At 53.2% G+C, this 14,449-nt stretch overlaps 5 protein-coding genes across 5 annotated transcripts; 2 read left to right on the forward strand and 3 right to left on the reverse strand.

Annotated features, from left to right (window-relative positions):
• Positions 1 to 1,151: 1,151 nt before the first annotated feature.
• Positions 1,152 to 2,325, forward strand: NCS57_00394000 (Glucosamine-6-phosphate isomerase; the record flags this gene model as incomplete). Its single annotated transcript, XM_053053917.1, has 3 exons — positions 1,152 to 1,331; positions 1,386 to 1,964; positions 2,014 to 2,325. The coding sequence occupies 3 exons, from the start codon at positions 1,152 to 1,154 to the stop codon at positions 2,323 to 2,325; spliced, it is 1,071 nt and encodes a 356-aa protein (XP_052916077.1).
• Positions 2,326 to 2,851: 526 nt separating this feature from the next.
• On the reverse strand, positions 2,852 to 4,821 carry NCS57_00394100 (NDT80 domain-containing protein; the record flags this gene model as incomplete). Its single annotated transcript, XM_053053918.1, has 4 exons — positions 4,468 to 4,821; positions 3,458 to 4,397; positions 3,024 to 3,382; positions 2,852 to 2,969 (listed from the first exon to the last, which is right to left on the reverse strand). The coding sequence occupies exons 1-4, from the start codon at positions 4,608 to 4,610 to the stop codon at positions 2,852 to 2,854; spliced, it is 1,560 nt and encodes a 519-aa protein (XP_052916078.1). The 5' UTR covers positions 4,611 to 4,821.
• A 636-nt stretch (positions 4,822 to 5,457) lies between these two features.
• Positions 5,458 to 7,492, reverse strand: NCS57_00394200 (N-acetylglucosamine-6-phosphate deacetylase; the record flags this gene model as incomplete). The annotated part of the gene is made up of 4 exons (XM_053053919.1): positions 5,458 to 5,740; positions 5,789 to 6,459; positions 6,519 to 6,934; positions 7,402 to 7,492. The coding sequence occupies 4 exons, from the start codon at positions 7,490 to 7,492 to the stop codon at positions 5,458 to 5,460; spliced, it is 1,461 nt and encodes a 486-aa protein (XP_052916079.1).
• Positions 7,493 to 7,644: 152 nt separating this feature from the next.
• Positions 7,645 to 10,998, forward strand: NCS57_00394300 (Glyco-hydro-3 domain-containing protein; the record flags this gene model as incomplete). Its single annotated transcript, XM_053053920.1, has 6 exons — positions 7,645 to 7,877; positions 8,063 to 8,181; positions 8,239 to 9,519; positions 9,567 to 10,795; positions 10,843 to 10,929; positions 10,981 to 10,998. The coding sequence occupies 6 exons, from the start codon at positions 7,645 to 7,647 to the stop codon at positions 10,996 to 10,998; spliced, it is 2,967 nt and encodes a 988-aa protein (XP_052916080.1).
• A 279-nt stretch (positions 10,999 to 11,277) lies between these two features.
• NCS57_00394400 (Glycoside hydrolase family 3) lies at positions 11,278 to 13,842 on the reverse strand (the record flags this gene model as incomplete). Its single annotated transcript, XM_053053921.1, has 6 exons — positions 11,278 to 12,285; positions 12,340 to 12,681; positions 12,731 to 13,039; positions 13,091 to 13,163; positions 13,214 to 13,457; positions 13,506 to 13,842. The coding sequence occupies 6 exons, from the start codon at positions 13,840 to 13,842 to the stop codon at positions 11,278 to 11,280; spliced, it is 2,313 nt and encodes a 770-aa protein (XP_052916081.1).
• Between the last annotated feature and the right edge of the window lie 607 nt (positions 13,843 to 14,449).

Consider the following 14,449-nt stretch of genomic DNA (forward strand, 5'->3'; position numbering starts at 1 on the left):
GGCCAGGGGAGGGTCACCTCTCAGTGGACCAAAGACACAGGAGCAAGGGAAATTGTTAGTGCACCGCTACTGAGAGCTACCATTAGCTACCCCACGCCGAGGCTCGGTGGGCCAAAAGTCCCATCTGTGCCTCGCAACAACAAGGATTCATCTCGGCCAAAGCCAGCATCTGTTGTTACTTCTGGGCACCGACAGCACCTTGTTGTACAAGGAGAGCGCCCGCCTGCGAGTTGGAAGCCAACAGTAGAAGATCCCCTTGAACCCTGTCGAAAATGAGCCCTTTTGAGACCAATCCCGGCACGTGGAGCTGGGCTTACGCAGACCCTCGTTGTGCCAGACGGCCACCTCGGGTTGGTATCCAACATGGGCTGCGGCTCGGCGGGTGTTCTAGAAGGGAGAGAAGGTGATGAGATGGGCTTACAAGATCTTGATGTAAATCGAATACGAGAAGCAACGAAAGATTCGATCCCGTCGTCGCAGATTGACATGGTTCAAAGGTGGTAAAGGTGCCATCGTCCTTGCCTTGATCAGGGACCGGACTGTAGATAACCTCCACTTCTGCCGAAAGCTACCTTACATCGCCGTCTAGGTTCACTTTACCCTGAGTGGCCATGGTCTACTGGGACGTTCTTTTTCACGCAGAGTTGCTTCAACCTTTGCGGTTCGTCCACTGTCAGCCAATTGACGGGCCGTTGGGTCATATGACTCTACACAACCTTGGCCATCATGAGCAATACAGTGCGATCTCACGACCCGAGCCACCCAGCTCAATCATATGCTTCTCCAGTGAACGTTTCATTCCCATCCGTCACGGCATCCAATAGTCTACATGATACTGTACATTGCAAGGCCCCGATGCCGCTCTCTCTCCACGCACACATGGTGGATGGGCAAGAGGCGACCAATCTGGTGGGTTCCACGACGCAATCCGCATGGCAAGTTTATTCTTGCTTGGCAGGAACTTTGAATTGTCTGCGTGTGCTTCCCCCCTCATAAGAAAGTCACATCTCGTGCAAAAGAAAGTCTGTTTCCTGCAAAACCCTCCACCACCGGAAACCTCACACAAACAACAGACCCTTGTCTATTGATATTCAATACCCATACCCAGCACACACTATCCCCCTTCTAGACATTACCTACATCCCTACATCATGCGGCTCATCATCCGCGACGACGAGAATGCGGCATGCGCCTATGTCGCCAATTATGTCGCCGAGCGCATCAACGCGTTCCAACCTACGCCAGAGCACCCCTTCGTTCTAGGTCTTCCTACAGGATCTAGCCCTGTTGGCGTGTACGATATGCTCGTTCGCAAGTACAAGGCTGGCGAGGTAAGCTTCTCTACAATATCATCCACTTACACAGCAGCTAACTAAATATTAAAGGTCTCGTTCGAAAATGTCGTCACCTTCAACATGGACGAGTACGTTGGACTGCCTCGAGACGACCCCCATTCCTATCACACCTTTATGTGGGAGCATTTCTTTTCCCACGTAAACATTCATCCTTCCAACGTCCACATCCTTGATGGCAATGCGCCCAACCCAGAAGCCGAGTGCGACGCATACGAGGACGCCATCAAGGCGGCTGGCGGCATCGATCTTTTCCTTGCTGGTATTGGCGAAGACGGACATATTGCTTTCAACGAGCCAGGATCTAGTCTCGCTAGCCGCACCCGGGTCAAGACCTTGGCGTATGACACTATCCTGTCCAACTCTCGCTTCTTTGACAACGATCTGAGCAGAGTGCCGAGAATGGCCTTGACTGTTGGTGTCCAGACTGTCCTTGAGGCGAGGGAGGTTGTCGTCATTATTCTCGGAGCCCGAAAGGCGCTCGCATTGCAAAAGTGTATCGAGCAGGGCGTCAACCACATGTGGTCGCTATCCTGCTTGCAACTTCACCCGCATCCAATGATTGTTGTCGACGAGGATGCGACGCTAGAACTCCAGGTCAAGACGGTCAAGGTAAGCACGCACATTCAAATCACAGCGCTCTCCGCTAACAGATTCCCAGTACTTCAAGAGTATCGAGAAAGTCGCTCGCGAGCAGGGATTCGAGCAGATTCTCCCCTCCAAAGTCCGCACCGGCAACGTCGCCATCCCCGCGACCAAGATTGAAAAAGTTCAGACCCCGACAGTCATTGCCCCTGAACCCATTGCTTCTCACCTCCTGCGGGCGACTCCCACGGGCGACTCCACCAGGAGATCTCCCTCTCCAGACCTTGTCCCTGACCGAATGGCATCGCGTATCCCCGAGCCAAGCCTAAACGGCCGGCTTACTCCAAAGCCCGAGATGCAGAGTAAGGCAAACGGCATCGCGGTTTAATAGGTTTCAAGTTGAGTAGTTATATCCCTGGAGTCTTGGGAAAAGAGAGACGGAGCAGGTCTTGTCCAGTCGCTACATTGTTGTTTCGGAGTTAAGGATACCACCAGACTGTACCAGTAAGGATAGAAGAATAAAACCCAAATAATGCCGACACGCTGGAAAGGGAGGCGTTTGCGTGGCCTGAAAGTAAAAGGGACATGATATGGATGTTGGGCGTTTGGTGTTTTACGGCGTCACCTAGACTCGTTTCTGGCAATATCATATTTGTAATAGTACTCGTTGAACTTGCATTGAAAATCTAGGGTATATGTGCAAGCCCTTTCGTGTCCTGAATGAACCAGCTGTTCATTATCTGTCTCGAGCTCTGCTCACCCGGTCCTTGATGCTTCTTCCCAAGAGTAACTGCTCCATGAAATGGGCTGATAAGCCGATGCTAGCAAATAGTAGAGTAATATACAACACATGACCAACCTCTCGCCTCCAATAAAATTCATAAATCATCATTTTACGCCAAATTTCCTTACTTTTACTCGGGGGCAAAATATCGCTTCGCCTTGCTCCTCAGCTGCTGCGCCTTCATCTCGGGTGGCATGATGGTGTGATGGACCACGTGCGGTCTGTAGACGGCGTCGACCGGTGGCATCCTGAACATGATCAGTGAATTTCCAAGGAAAAGAACAAAATGAATTATATCATACCAATCGTCCACCGTCAGCGGGAAGTACTCGTACAAGGGGTCAGCCTCTTCTGCAGGGCTGGCTTCCCGGTTTACACCTGTCGTGGAATGGTTCTTGCCCGAGTTGGGGCTATGCAACTCAGCACTGGAGCGATTGGGACTTCTCTCATCCTCTGATAAGGATAGGTTAATCGGGAGAGAAGTGTTTTGCCGTGATGCCGAGCTTCTGCTGTTGTGGGTAGTCTGTGCTTTGGCAGAGCTATTGGAGTCATTTGACCAAGCTGGAATTGGTGGCCTCGCCATTGTTGGTGATAGAGCCACTCTCTTGGCGGGATGAGGGCTGGCTTGCGGCTGAGGGCTGGGTAGTGGGTGAGATAGGGGCTGGGGTGTTGTCCAGTCGTTAGTTTGCTGACTGGCCAGGATTGTTGACGTCGATGATGGATAAATAGAGCTTACCTGGACACTACCAGCGGAAGGGAATCTTTGCGGGAAAGCTTGAGAATTCTCTCGCTCCAACTTCAGTGTTGGTTGATCAGCATTCGAGGTCGATGTACTCCTCCTATCGAATCGCTTGTCGCCCGTTAGGGGAACGTCCTTTCTGCTATCAAAGTTCCTCGGGCTCCGGCCTCGCACAATGACTGGGCCAGACTGTATCTCGGCAATCTTGATTAACTCTCCTGTCTGTGTCTTGCCCAGGAGGCTGATCTTGACAACGTAATGTTGCTGCAGGCCCTTTCTTCGACCATTGTTGGCGGTGGCGTGCTTGAATTGGAGTCGTTTCCAGGAGACGGGCAGAGACACTCGATGCGCGTCTAGTTCCTGGCCTGTTGAAAGATCAAGAGTAATATTGGGTGGAGCGGAAACAGCTTTTGGGTCTTCCCCTCCTTGTGGGTTTGCATTCTTCCAGGGGATGGATATAATCTCGGTAGATTTTCCCTCGATGGATTCGACAGCGGTAATGGACGCCATAAGCTCGAATATTTGAACGTGTTGCCCCTGCTCATTCATAATGTTGGTGATCATCCGGGGAAGAGCGATCTGCCCCGAGCACTGCCACAGATTGCGTCGATAACACGTCAACTCGAGGGGCCGTCCCGTCGACTCGCCGCCAAAGACGTCCTCGGCGACAAAGAACATGCCGTATAACTCGGCAGTCATGCTTGCCTCGACAAACTGGTTATTCTCATTGATAATGGTGGCGCTCGAGACCGGGGCAGAGAAGCCCAGGAGCTTATTGTCAGGCTCCTGGGGGGAGGATTCCTCGTGCAGGACATCTTGGTGGGGCGTAGGTTCGAAATGTCGCGACGAGTAGGAGAATGGATCTTCAAAGGTTGTTGAGAAGGCATCCAGGTCGTACGAACTGCCAAAGGGGAGGTTCGGCAACGCGGTTCCGTCGCTACAGATAGCTGTCAGCTTGTCGACCGGGCTGGTCGTTGCGCGCGCGCGCAAGCAGAAGCAGCACGTACAGTAGTGATTCGTCAAAGGTTAGATCTTGGTCAAAGACGTCCATTCCCATATTCTGGGACTGTCCGGAGCTGAGATTCATGGCCATGGATTCGCTGGCGGAGGCGCCTGTTGGCAGCCCCGGCATTGAGTTGAAGGTGGACATGGCATTGTTCAGTTGAAGCGCACCGTTATTGCCCCATTGGATCAGGTGGGCGCGGCGGGGGATAGCGACACAAGACGATGGCGCGCGACTCTGTGAAACAGACAGAGACGATAATGGGGGAGCGGCGATGATGACGATTGTAGGCTGAAGCAGCGCTGGTCTCTGAAGCGAAACAAGCGCGCTGAAGATTGAAGCAACCGACGGATCAGCCGACAAGCATGGAGAGAGCACGCAAGTTAGAATGAATGGAAGGGGAGCCCACGGAGGTGGAGGTGGAGAGTGGAGGAAACTTTGTGGAGAGGGCCCACTGGGCTGGCTTCTGAGGTGCTGCTGGCTGGTGCTTCCATCGGACCTTTGCTATCGCTGATTGGCATCGCTCCAACAATTGGCCGAGCCCGGACGCCCTCATGCTTGAAGCCGCAATCCCCCGCTGCACTCTGCCGCCTGTTGAGGGACATGGAGCTCTATCAGTGGGTGGTCTAGAGCATGGTTTCAGAAGGGGCTTGGCCACCGGTTGCGCTACGGTTTAGCGGGTGGTTCACTATCACCAATCGGGCAGCTGGAAGGACCCTGAATATGCGATGGAGCTTGCACACGCATAAAATCCATCACATGGATCATTCACGCATACATACACAGGACGGAATAGATATCATATCAGGTTGTTTAAACGGTTCAATCTCTTCATCCTTATCAACGCCGTCTACCGGAACTCCTGGCTCATTTGTTTACCCACTGAACCTCTAAAACCGCTTATGGGGAATACTCTTCAACTCTAATGCGTACAGTCTTGTTCTCGTAACTCGATACTCAATAATAGGAAACCTTGATCCACCCTTGGCAACTTTCACATGAAGTTTCCGCCCTTTTCAGCCCGAGAGACTCTCTCGCCAAACTTCCACACCTCGTCTAGAACAAGGCGATGGTAGGCTCCTCCAACCTCGCCCTGACTCACAGCGTTCTCAGATAGGATCACGAGGTCGGCGTCGGCACCCGAGTCCAGTGTGCCCTTGACTCCTTGCAAGCCGAGCATGGCAGCAGGCGTCGAGGTCACTGCCCCGAGAGCCTGTGGAATGCCTGCTCCCGTCCATTGCATGAAGTTGTTGACGCACTCAAGCAGCGTAATCGAACTGGCCAAGGTCAGCAGCCACAATTGCTAATACGAAATAGTTACTCACCTTCCGGCAATCGTGTCCGAGTTCTCGAGCAGCAGCTTGGGACCCTTCTTGATAATATTGCATGTACCTTCCCCATTGGTCCATGGGTAAGCTCCATCTGGGAGACCGACAAGATGCATAGCGTCCGTGACGAGGATGAAGCCGTCAGGGTGCGCGTTGTAGGCGATTTTGATGGTCGTGGGGTGTAGGTGGATGCCGTCAGAGATGATGCCGAAGAAAGGTCTTGGCAGGCTCTCGGCCTTGCCCAGAACACCAAAGACGCCCGGGTTTCTGTGATGCAGAGGGCGCATAGCGTTGAAGAGGTGTGTAATCATTCTGGCACCATTGCTGACTGCTTGGGATGCTTCCTCATATGTGGCCTCGGTGTGGCCAACAGAATAGATGATCCCCCTGGCCGTGATCTCGGGAATGAGCTTCATCATCTGTCCTCGCTCGGGTGCGGCAGTGATCATCTTGATGGGCAACTTGCTTCCATCTTGACGAGGAGTCATGTTCTCGCGACCATAGCATCGCTCAAGGTCCTCAATAGACTGTGCCTGTAAGAGGACGTCGACATTGTGGACGCCGTTCTTGGTGGGGCTCAGGAACGGACCCTCGCAGTGAGCGCCGAGCGACTCGGCCCCATGAAAGGCGATGCGCCGTTCCCCAGACGGGCCCAGATACGGGAGTGCCTGCCGGAGCATTAGCCTCATGTGTGATCCCCACCATCCAATCCCCAGGGAAAGCTCACCTTTTGGTACATTTCAGGGCGCTGGCTCGTGATTGTCGGGATGTACGATGTCACCCCTGTCTTGACCAGTAGGCGATTGACCTGCTCCATGTTTTTGCCATATTCGGACATGTCGTCCAGCAGGGTCGAAAAGTTGAAGCCAAAGGCTCCATTCAGCTGGCTCTCGATCAGACCAGGGGCGATGATGCGCCCACCAAGGTCGATGGTCGAATCAGGGAGATGGAGCTCGCCGTAGAAGGAAGCCTGGCTGTCAACGATCTTGCCAGTGGCCGAGCTGACCCACAGGTCCTCCCAGACAAGATCGCCTCGCTTTAGGAGACGACAGTTGGTGAACTTGGTGATGCCAGTGGGTGGCAGCGTTGGGGAGATGGCGGCAGGCATGGTTGTGATGGTGTTGGGAGTGTCTGTAGGAGAGTCTGTAAGTGAAGTGTCAGAGATGTTTGTGCAGAGCGCCTGTGGTTGTTGGCCGTCTTGGCGTGACTGTCCACGAGGGACAAATGAGGTGCAAATTGGAAGAGAATCATGGCATACTAGTACTCGCCAGAGGCTATCACCAGACGCAAGGAAACCTTAAAAAAAACCTATCAAGGCGCCGAAAACGGCCACGTTCCCGGATAGCCAGGGAAGATCTCGTCACCATCACGATTCAGTGCAATTACCCAGCACCGTGGATGGCAATTAGTCCCAGTGCCATCCGGACGGTGCCATCATGGAAGGCACATAAGAACTGTGTGGAGACCCGAGTCACAACAAGGCAGTCGTCGACCTGGTATGGTGCCCTTCCTGACTCTTGTTGATAGACCGGGGTATCGATGGAGTCGACTGTCTGGATACAAGAGCGTGGCATTCGTCCATCCGAACCAAGAGCAACATTCATCCTTACCTTTTCGGATCTGTCTCGAGTCGACACAACGTGAAACCAGCCACTGCATGGCATCGCCGTCCTGTTGCCGCCGACCCTCAGTCGCCGTCATTGTTCATGTAACGTTAACTCATGGGGCGCAACCCATGATCACCGAGCAACGGCCATAAGACAACCTGACAACCCCACCCAGCCCGACACAAGGTATCCTCGGCCCTCAGCCAACCAGGACGCGCCATTCCCGTTTACCGAAGTTTAGCAGCCATGGCCCCTCCCGGGTCAGCATCCTCCTCATCCTCGAGCGAAGACTACAGCAATGCATCGCATCGTTACCTCAAGCACACGACGACGGGGACGTTGAGGGGCGATCGCAGCAACCGGCATCAGAGAAGAAGCAAGTATCATGTGACGAGGCATCATCGTCACCGCCGCCCACAGACCATGGCCCATAGCACCGACGACGCCGACCTGGATCCAATATGGCAGGATCTCGACCGGTACGTACCCACTCCAAGCCTCCAACCACCAACCCACCACTCTGCTCCGCTCCGGCACCCCGAGGAGTCCGTCCGGTTCCAACGGCAGCTGTCAAGCGTCAAGGGGCCTCCACATTCGGCTCCGACACTCGGAGGAGTGTGCAGCAGCGATATGTCTGTCATTCATGCTAACTGGTTGCTTGTAGTGCCATTGGGCAGATCCTGATCATGGGTTGGGATGGCACTGAAGTCACCCCCCAGATCAGGAGCCTTATCGAGGACCACCATCTTGGCTCTATTATCCTCACTGCCAAGAACCTAAAGTGTGAGTCACTTGCCAGCTATCTACTCATAGTCCATGAACCATGCTAACCTTTTGAAGCTGCCCAGCAAACTGCTGAACTTGTTCAAGAACTACAGACTATTGCCAAGAATGCGGGTCATCCACAACCGCTGTTGATTGCTCTTGACCAAGAGAATGGAGGCGTCAACAGTCTGTTTGACGAGGACTATGTCTGTCAATTCCCAAGTGCAATGGGAGTTGCGGCCACAGGTCGAGCAGACCTTGCCTACGAAGTCACCAAGGCCACAGCAACTGAGATCTCTGCTTGTGGTGTAAACCTCATGCTAGGTCCAGTGCTTGATGTCTTGAACAACGCTCGCTACCAGCCTCTGGGTGTTCGCGCAACGGGAGACGATCCGCAGGAAGTGTCTCAGTATGGTCTTGCTGCCCTGAGAGGAATCCGTGACGCAGGGATAGCTTCCTGCGGGAAACACTTCCCTTCGTATGGAAACCTGGACTTTCTTGGTTCAAATCTAGACGTTCCCATTATTACCCAAACACTGGAAGAACTAAGCATAAGCGCTCTGGTTCCCTTTCGAAACGCCATTGGGTCCGGCAAGTTGGATGCCATGTTCATCGGAGGCTGTGGTATCTCCAACCCATCAATGAGCGTGAGCCATGCTTGTCTATCCGACCAAGTGGTGGATGACCTGCTCCGCGATGAGCTCGGTTTCAACGGTGTTGCCATCTCAGAATGCTTGGAGATGGAGGCCCTCAGTCATGAACTTGGTGTACAGAACGGTGTTGTCATGGCAGTGGAGGCGGGCTGTGATCTGGTCCTCCTCTGCCGTGCCTACGATGTTCAGCTCGAAGCTATCAAGGGATTGAAGCTGGGCTACGAGAACGGCATCATCACTAAGGAGAGAATCTTTACTTCGCTGAGGAGAGTGCTTCAGCTAAAGTCGACTTGCACATCTTGGAGCAAGGCACTGAATCCTCCAGGCGTTTCCCTCCTCTCTCAACTTCACCCATCCCACCTTGCCCTATCACTCCGCGCCTATGATGACTCCATCACTGTCATTCGGGATAAGGAGAAGCTACTCCCGCTTTCTGCCTCAATGCACCCGGGAGAAGAATTACTTCTACTCACGCCCTTGGTCAAACCACTTCCCGCATCCTCTCTTACCAAAAAACTCCTCAGTGCCAAGGGAAACCAAAGCCAAGCGTGGGGTAATCACGATATGTGGGCACATAATGATCGAGACCGCAGTGCCATCATGAGCGGAGAGGGTGTGTTTCGAGAGTTTGGTAAATCTCTTGCGCGAGCCCGCAACGAGAAGTTGCTTCATACTAGCTATACAGCGAATGGAGTTCGTCCAGGTGAGATGGCTTTCAGCCTTGGAAAGCACATTTGCTAATCAACATAGTGCATGAAAACCTGATCCATAGGGCATCTTGTATCATTATTGTCACGGCTGATGCCAACCGAAACCTCTACCAAGCTGGCTTTACCAAGCACGTCGACATGATGTGCGCGATGCTTCGGAGCAGAGGCCAGAAGAAGCAGTTGATCGTGGTTGCAGTCAGTTCACCATACGACTTTGCCATGGACAAGTCGATTGGCACCTACCTATGCACCTTTGACTTTACGGAGAATGCTCTGCACGCTCTTGCTAGGGCACTTGTGGGAGATATTACACCTCTTGGAACTCTGCCTGGCACCTTGAGGAAGAGCAAGAAGGTCCTCAAGTCAAGACAACACTGGCTCGTTGAGGAGTATCACCCAGACCGCGATGCCTCTGGTCTGGAAGATCTTATACGAGCTATCCACCGAGCAAGTGCTCCAGATCTGCAATTCCTACGGACCACGACTGCTGCCACCTTTCAACTTAAGAACCCCAATATCGCCGAGGCTCACATGGTTGTGAGAAACAGTAGCACGGGCGCTCTGTATGGCTTCGCTGCTACATACTTTTTGCACGGAGTTGGTATCTTGGCAGCGATCTTTGTTGATCCTTCTAAACGGGATGTATCCATCGGTAGATCTCTCCATCGACGGGCGCTCAGGAGTCTCATGCAGCGACGTGGGATCAAGAAGGTCCAACTTGGGTCTGCTTTTCCTGGCGTCTTCCTGGGAATCCCCGTCGACATCGAGGTGAATACCGTCAAGGAGTGGTTCTCAAACAGCGGCTGGGATGTGCAATTCCCCCGCAGGGTCACCAACATGATCATCCAGGACCTCCCGAATTGGTCTGCCCCAGAAGGTCTACTACAAAGCATTCAAAGAGCCAACATCAGCTTTGACCTGATCCACGGCCTGGATAACGGGGACGGCGTCCTCAGCCACGTGCGTACACACGCCAATGCTGAGATCCTTGAGCTGTATCGATACGCTCTATCAGACACTAAGTCATGTGGAATTGTGCGTGCAAAGGACGCGACGGGCAGTTTACTCGGCACTATTATTATCTCGAAGCAACATGGCTCTCTGGCAACACACGTGCCAGCTCTGTTGTCTCATACTGAGGACATTAGTGGCATCCTTGCACCAATTGTCCCGGCAATGCCACAGTCAAACCTCGTTTTGCAAGGCCTAGCACTCATGGGTGTTCGCCAGAGCAAGGGTCACAAGGCAGCCAAGGTTGTTTTGGGCTGGGTAAGTCTAATCTATCTATGTCTTTGGAAGCGTTGCTAACGGGCTAGGTTGTGGATGATGGCACTGAACCACTGGCTGCCATGGGATTCGAGACGCTTCAGGCTTTTGAAGAAATCACAAACTCTCCAGAGAATGTAAGTAACTGGCCAGGCCTTTGACTAGAGCAATATCTAATCATGCAGCAGTTTTCGAATCTTGGATGAAAGTTGTGTAGGAGTGGGAAATTCGGTCATTCTTGGGTAGTTGATATATGATAGATACCAATGTGACGACTGTTATAGTATTCCACGATAACATCTCGATGCTAGTTCTACGCCTAAGTCCATTGTTGAGTCAGATCACAACATCACTCTTGAAGATGATAAAGGCACGGGACTGATGAATGAACTCCAAAGCTAATTCGTATTCAAAATCGTAATGTACAACTAAGGCGTTTCATGCGAAGCGTAAGTATCTACACGTGTACCCCTAATGACTTTCTTTTACGCAACAGTGACTGTCACATTGCCCTTGAAGTTCTCGCTCGAGTTGCCGACATAGACGGTAAAGTCACCAGGCTCGACGACGTACTTCATCTTGCGGTTCCACAGACCCCAGTCAGCAACCTTGAGGTCGATCTTGACAGTGGTGGTCTTGCCGGCCTTGACGGTGACCTTCTTGAAGCCCTTGAGCTGGAATCGGGGCACGTCGACCGAAGCGAGCATGTCCTTGACGTACAGCTGCACAACCTCGGCGCCGTCTCGCTTCGACTTGTTGGCAACGTCGACAGAGACGGTGACAGTGTCGGAAGCGGTGACGTTCTCCTTGGACACGGCAATGTTGGAGAACTCGAACTTGCTGTAGGAGAGACCGTAGCCAAACTCGTAGAGGGCGGTGGGGTTCTCAAGGACGTAGTTGCTGCCAAAGACGAGGGTGCCGTTCTCGTACACCTTGCCGGGGTTGGGCCACGTGCGAGCAGAGTTGAGGTGGTCGTAGTAGATGGGCAGAGTTCCGACGTCGTAGGGGAAGCTGACGGAGAGCTTTCCAGAGGGGTTAACCTCGCCGTAGAGGATATCGGCAAGAGCGTATCCGCCCTGCTCGGACTGGTAGAACTGCTGGACGAGAGCGGCGGCCTCCTCGGAGATCCAGGGCTCGGTGATGGGCTTGCCAGAGCTGTAGACGACAACGGTGGGCTTGCCGGTCTCGATGATGGCCTTGACGAGTCTGGGCATGGCACCAACGAGGTCGAGGTTGCTAACGTCAATGTGCTCGCCGGTGGTGGCGTTGAGGCCAGCCCAGAGCTCGTTCTGGTCGCGGGACCAGGTTCCGACAACGACGACTGCGACGTCGGCCTTTTCAGCGGCGGCGACAGCCTCATCGAAGCCAGAGTCGTCGTTGGACCAGCGCTCACAGCCCTTAGCGTAGGTGACCTTGCCCTTGCTAACGGCCTTGATGCCGTCGAGGGGTGTGATGCCACGAGATGGAGCAGTGTGGATGACATAGTCTCCGTACTGGGTTTGGATTAGTATCGTTGGGTTGTTCAAATCAATGGGTAAGTTACTCACATTGACATAGCCATGGGCCATGGGGCCAATAACAGCCACGTTGGCGTCCTTCTTCAAGGGCAGCACGTTGTCGTGGTTCTCGAGGAGCACGATACTCTCAGCATCAAGGTCACGGGCGAGCTTCTTGTGCTTCTTGGTGTTGATGTAGTCCCAGATCTTGTCGTCAGAGACGCCAGTGAATGGCTTCTCGAAAAGACCCATGGTGAACTTGGAGCGGAGCACGCGGGACACGGCCTTGTCGAGGATCGCCTCATCGAGCTTGCCAGACTTGACAAGGTCGGGGATGGACTCGTAGCTCCAGTAGCCACCGCCCATCTCGACATCGTTACCGGCAGGGAGGGCCTTCAACTGGTTAGAATATGCTAAGAAGTAGAGCTGTATGGGTACATACCTCGAGAGTAATGCATTCGTTGTCCTCAATGGGGCAGATGTAGAAGGCGTTGGCGAGACGGGCAGTGCCACCAGCGTCAGAGATGACATAGTACTCATAACCCCACTCATCTCGAAGGATATCAGTGAGGAGGTAAGAGTCGGAGACAGTTGGGACTCCATCGTAGGAGTTGTAGGAAGACATGATAGAGGTGGCACCTCCATCAATGATGGCCCGCTTCAGGGGTGGGAGGTAGAGAGACCGCAGCTCGCGCTCACCACCGTGGACTGGAGCGGTGTTGATACCCTGCTCTGGGGTAGCAAAAGCAGCCTTGACATGCATGTTAGTTGTGCCGGCAAGTCTTGGTGAGCTTCAACTTACAAAGTGCTTGACCATGGCCGACACGCCTCCGGCCTGGAGACCCTTGACGTACCGATATGACATTTCTCCTGCGCTGTAGAGCCATTAGCACATCAATTGATCCCATCTTGCAAAGGAACATACAGGTACGAGTCCTCGGAGAAGCACTCCTCCACTCGGCCGAATCGCAACTCTCGGGCGAGATCAGCTTGAGGGGAAAACAGCTGGTTGATACCAAGAGCTCGGCTCTCAGTAGCAATCACGCCTGCCATCTTCTCAACGAGCTCAGGGTTGAAGGAGCATCCTATGCCAATGGGAGAGTTGAAGATGGTGCCATTGAGGATCAAGACACCATGAAGACCCTCACTCTGGACAAAGGTAGGGATACCTGAAGACTGTTAGAGTTTGACAAGATGATCGGTGGGGTGAAACATACCAAGCTCAGTCTCCTTGAGCATATAGTCCTGTGCCAGCTTTGCAGCCTTCTTTACAGTCTCCATCTTGGCATATAGGCCAGTCCAGAGAGAGTTGGCACGGTTGTCCATGTTCCAGGCCAAGCCTGTCTTGTTCACCCTGCCATCGGTGAGGTTGAGATAGTTGGACATGTCGCCCTGGATGAGCTGGGCCATCTTGTCCTTGACCGTCATGCGCTTGAGGAGATCGGCAACACGATCATCCACAGAGGCCTTGGGGTCCTTGTACAGCGGCGTGTCCTTGGCGGCCTGACCAGCCGTGGCCAGGACCGCCGCGCAGAGATATGATGAGAGCTTCATGTCGAGGGCTTGAGGCTATCCCGTGAGAAGACTGGAGAGCAGAGCTTTGAGTGGGAGGATCAGCGGCATTTTATTGTCGACCTGATGGAGCCAAGGAGACTACACAATTAACCGTTCAGGCTGGTCATCGTGAAGTGATAGCCCGAGGCTCATGGCACATGCCTTCAAGTCACATAGGACCCTCTACGATGGGACCCTTGCTGTTTTGGTAGCACCACTTGTACATGACTAGCTTGTTCGAAAGCTCGGGGGGTGGTTTGAGAGTGTATTATACGAAGAGAATCATGAATGGAGCTATTCCCAAGACATTACTTGCTGGGTGTTGCTTTTCTTGGCAGTTGTTGAAATGTTCAATGGACAATATTGCAAAGCCTCTAAGACTCAACTTGATCACCTAGATACAAGAGTACACAGCACAATAACATCAGACAATGTATCTGCCCGTAAATTGCGGGATCAATATGCCATTGGGACATGACACCGAGATCATCATGATGGTTCGTCGCACCACCAAGTGCCGTGGTGTGGCTCCTGGCCCTGGGGAAATGCGGGGACGCCACCAATTGGCGGCATCTGTGGATATTGAAGGACGGGAGCAGAGCCCAAG

This window comes from Fusarium keratoplasticum, chromosome 3, assembly GCF_025433545.1.
Source record: "Fusarium keratoplasticum isolate Fu6.1 chromosome 3, whole genome shotgun sequence".
NCBI classification, from domain to species: domain Eukaryota; kingdom Fungi; phylum Ascomycota; class Sordariomycetes; order Hypocreales; family Nectriaceae; genus Fusarium; species Fusarium keratoplasticum.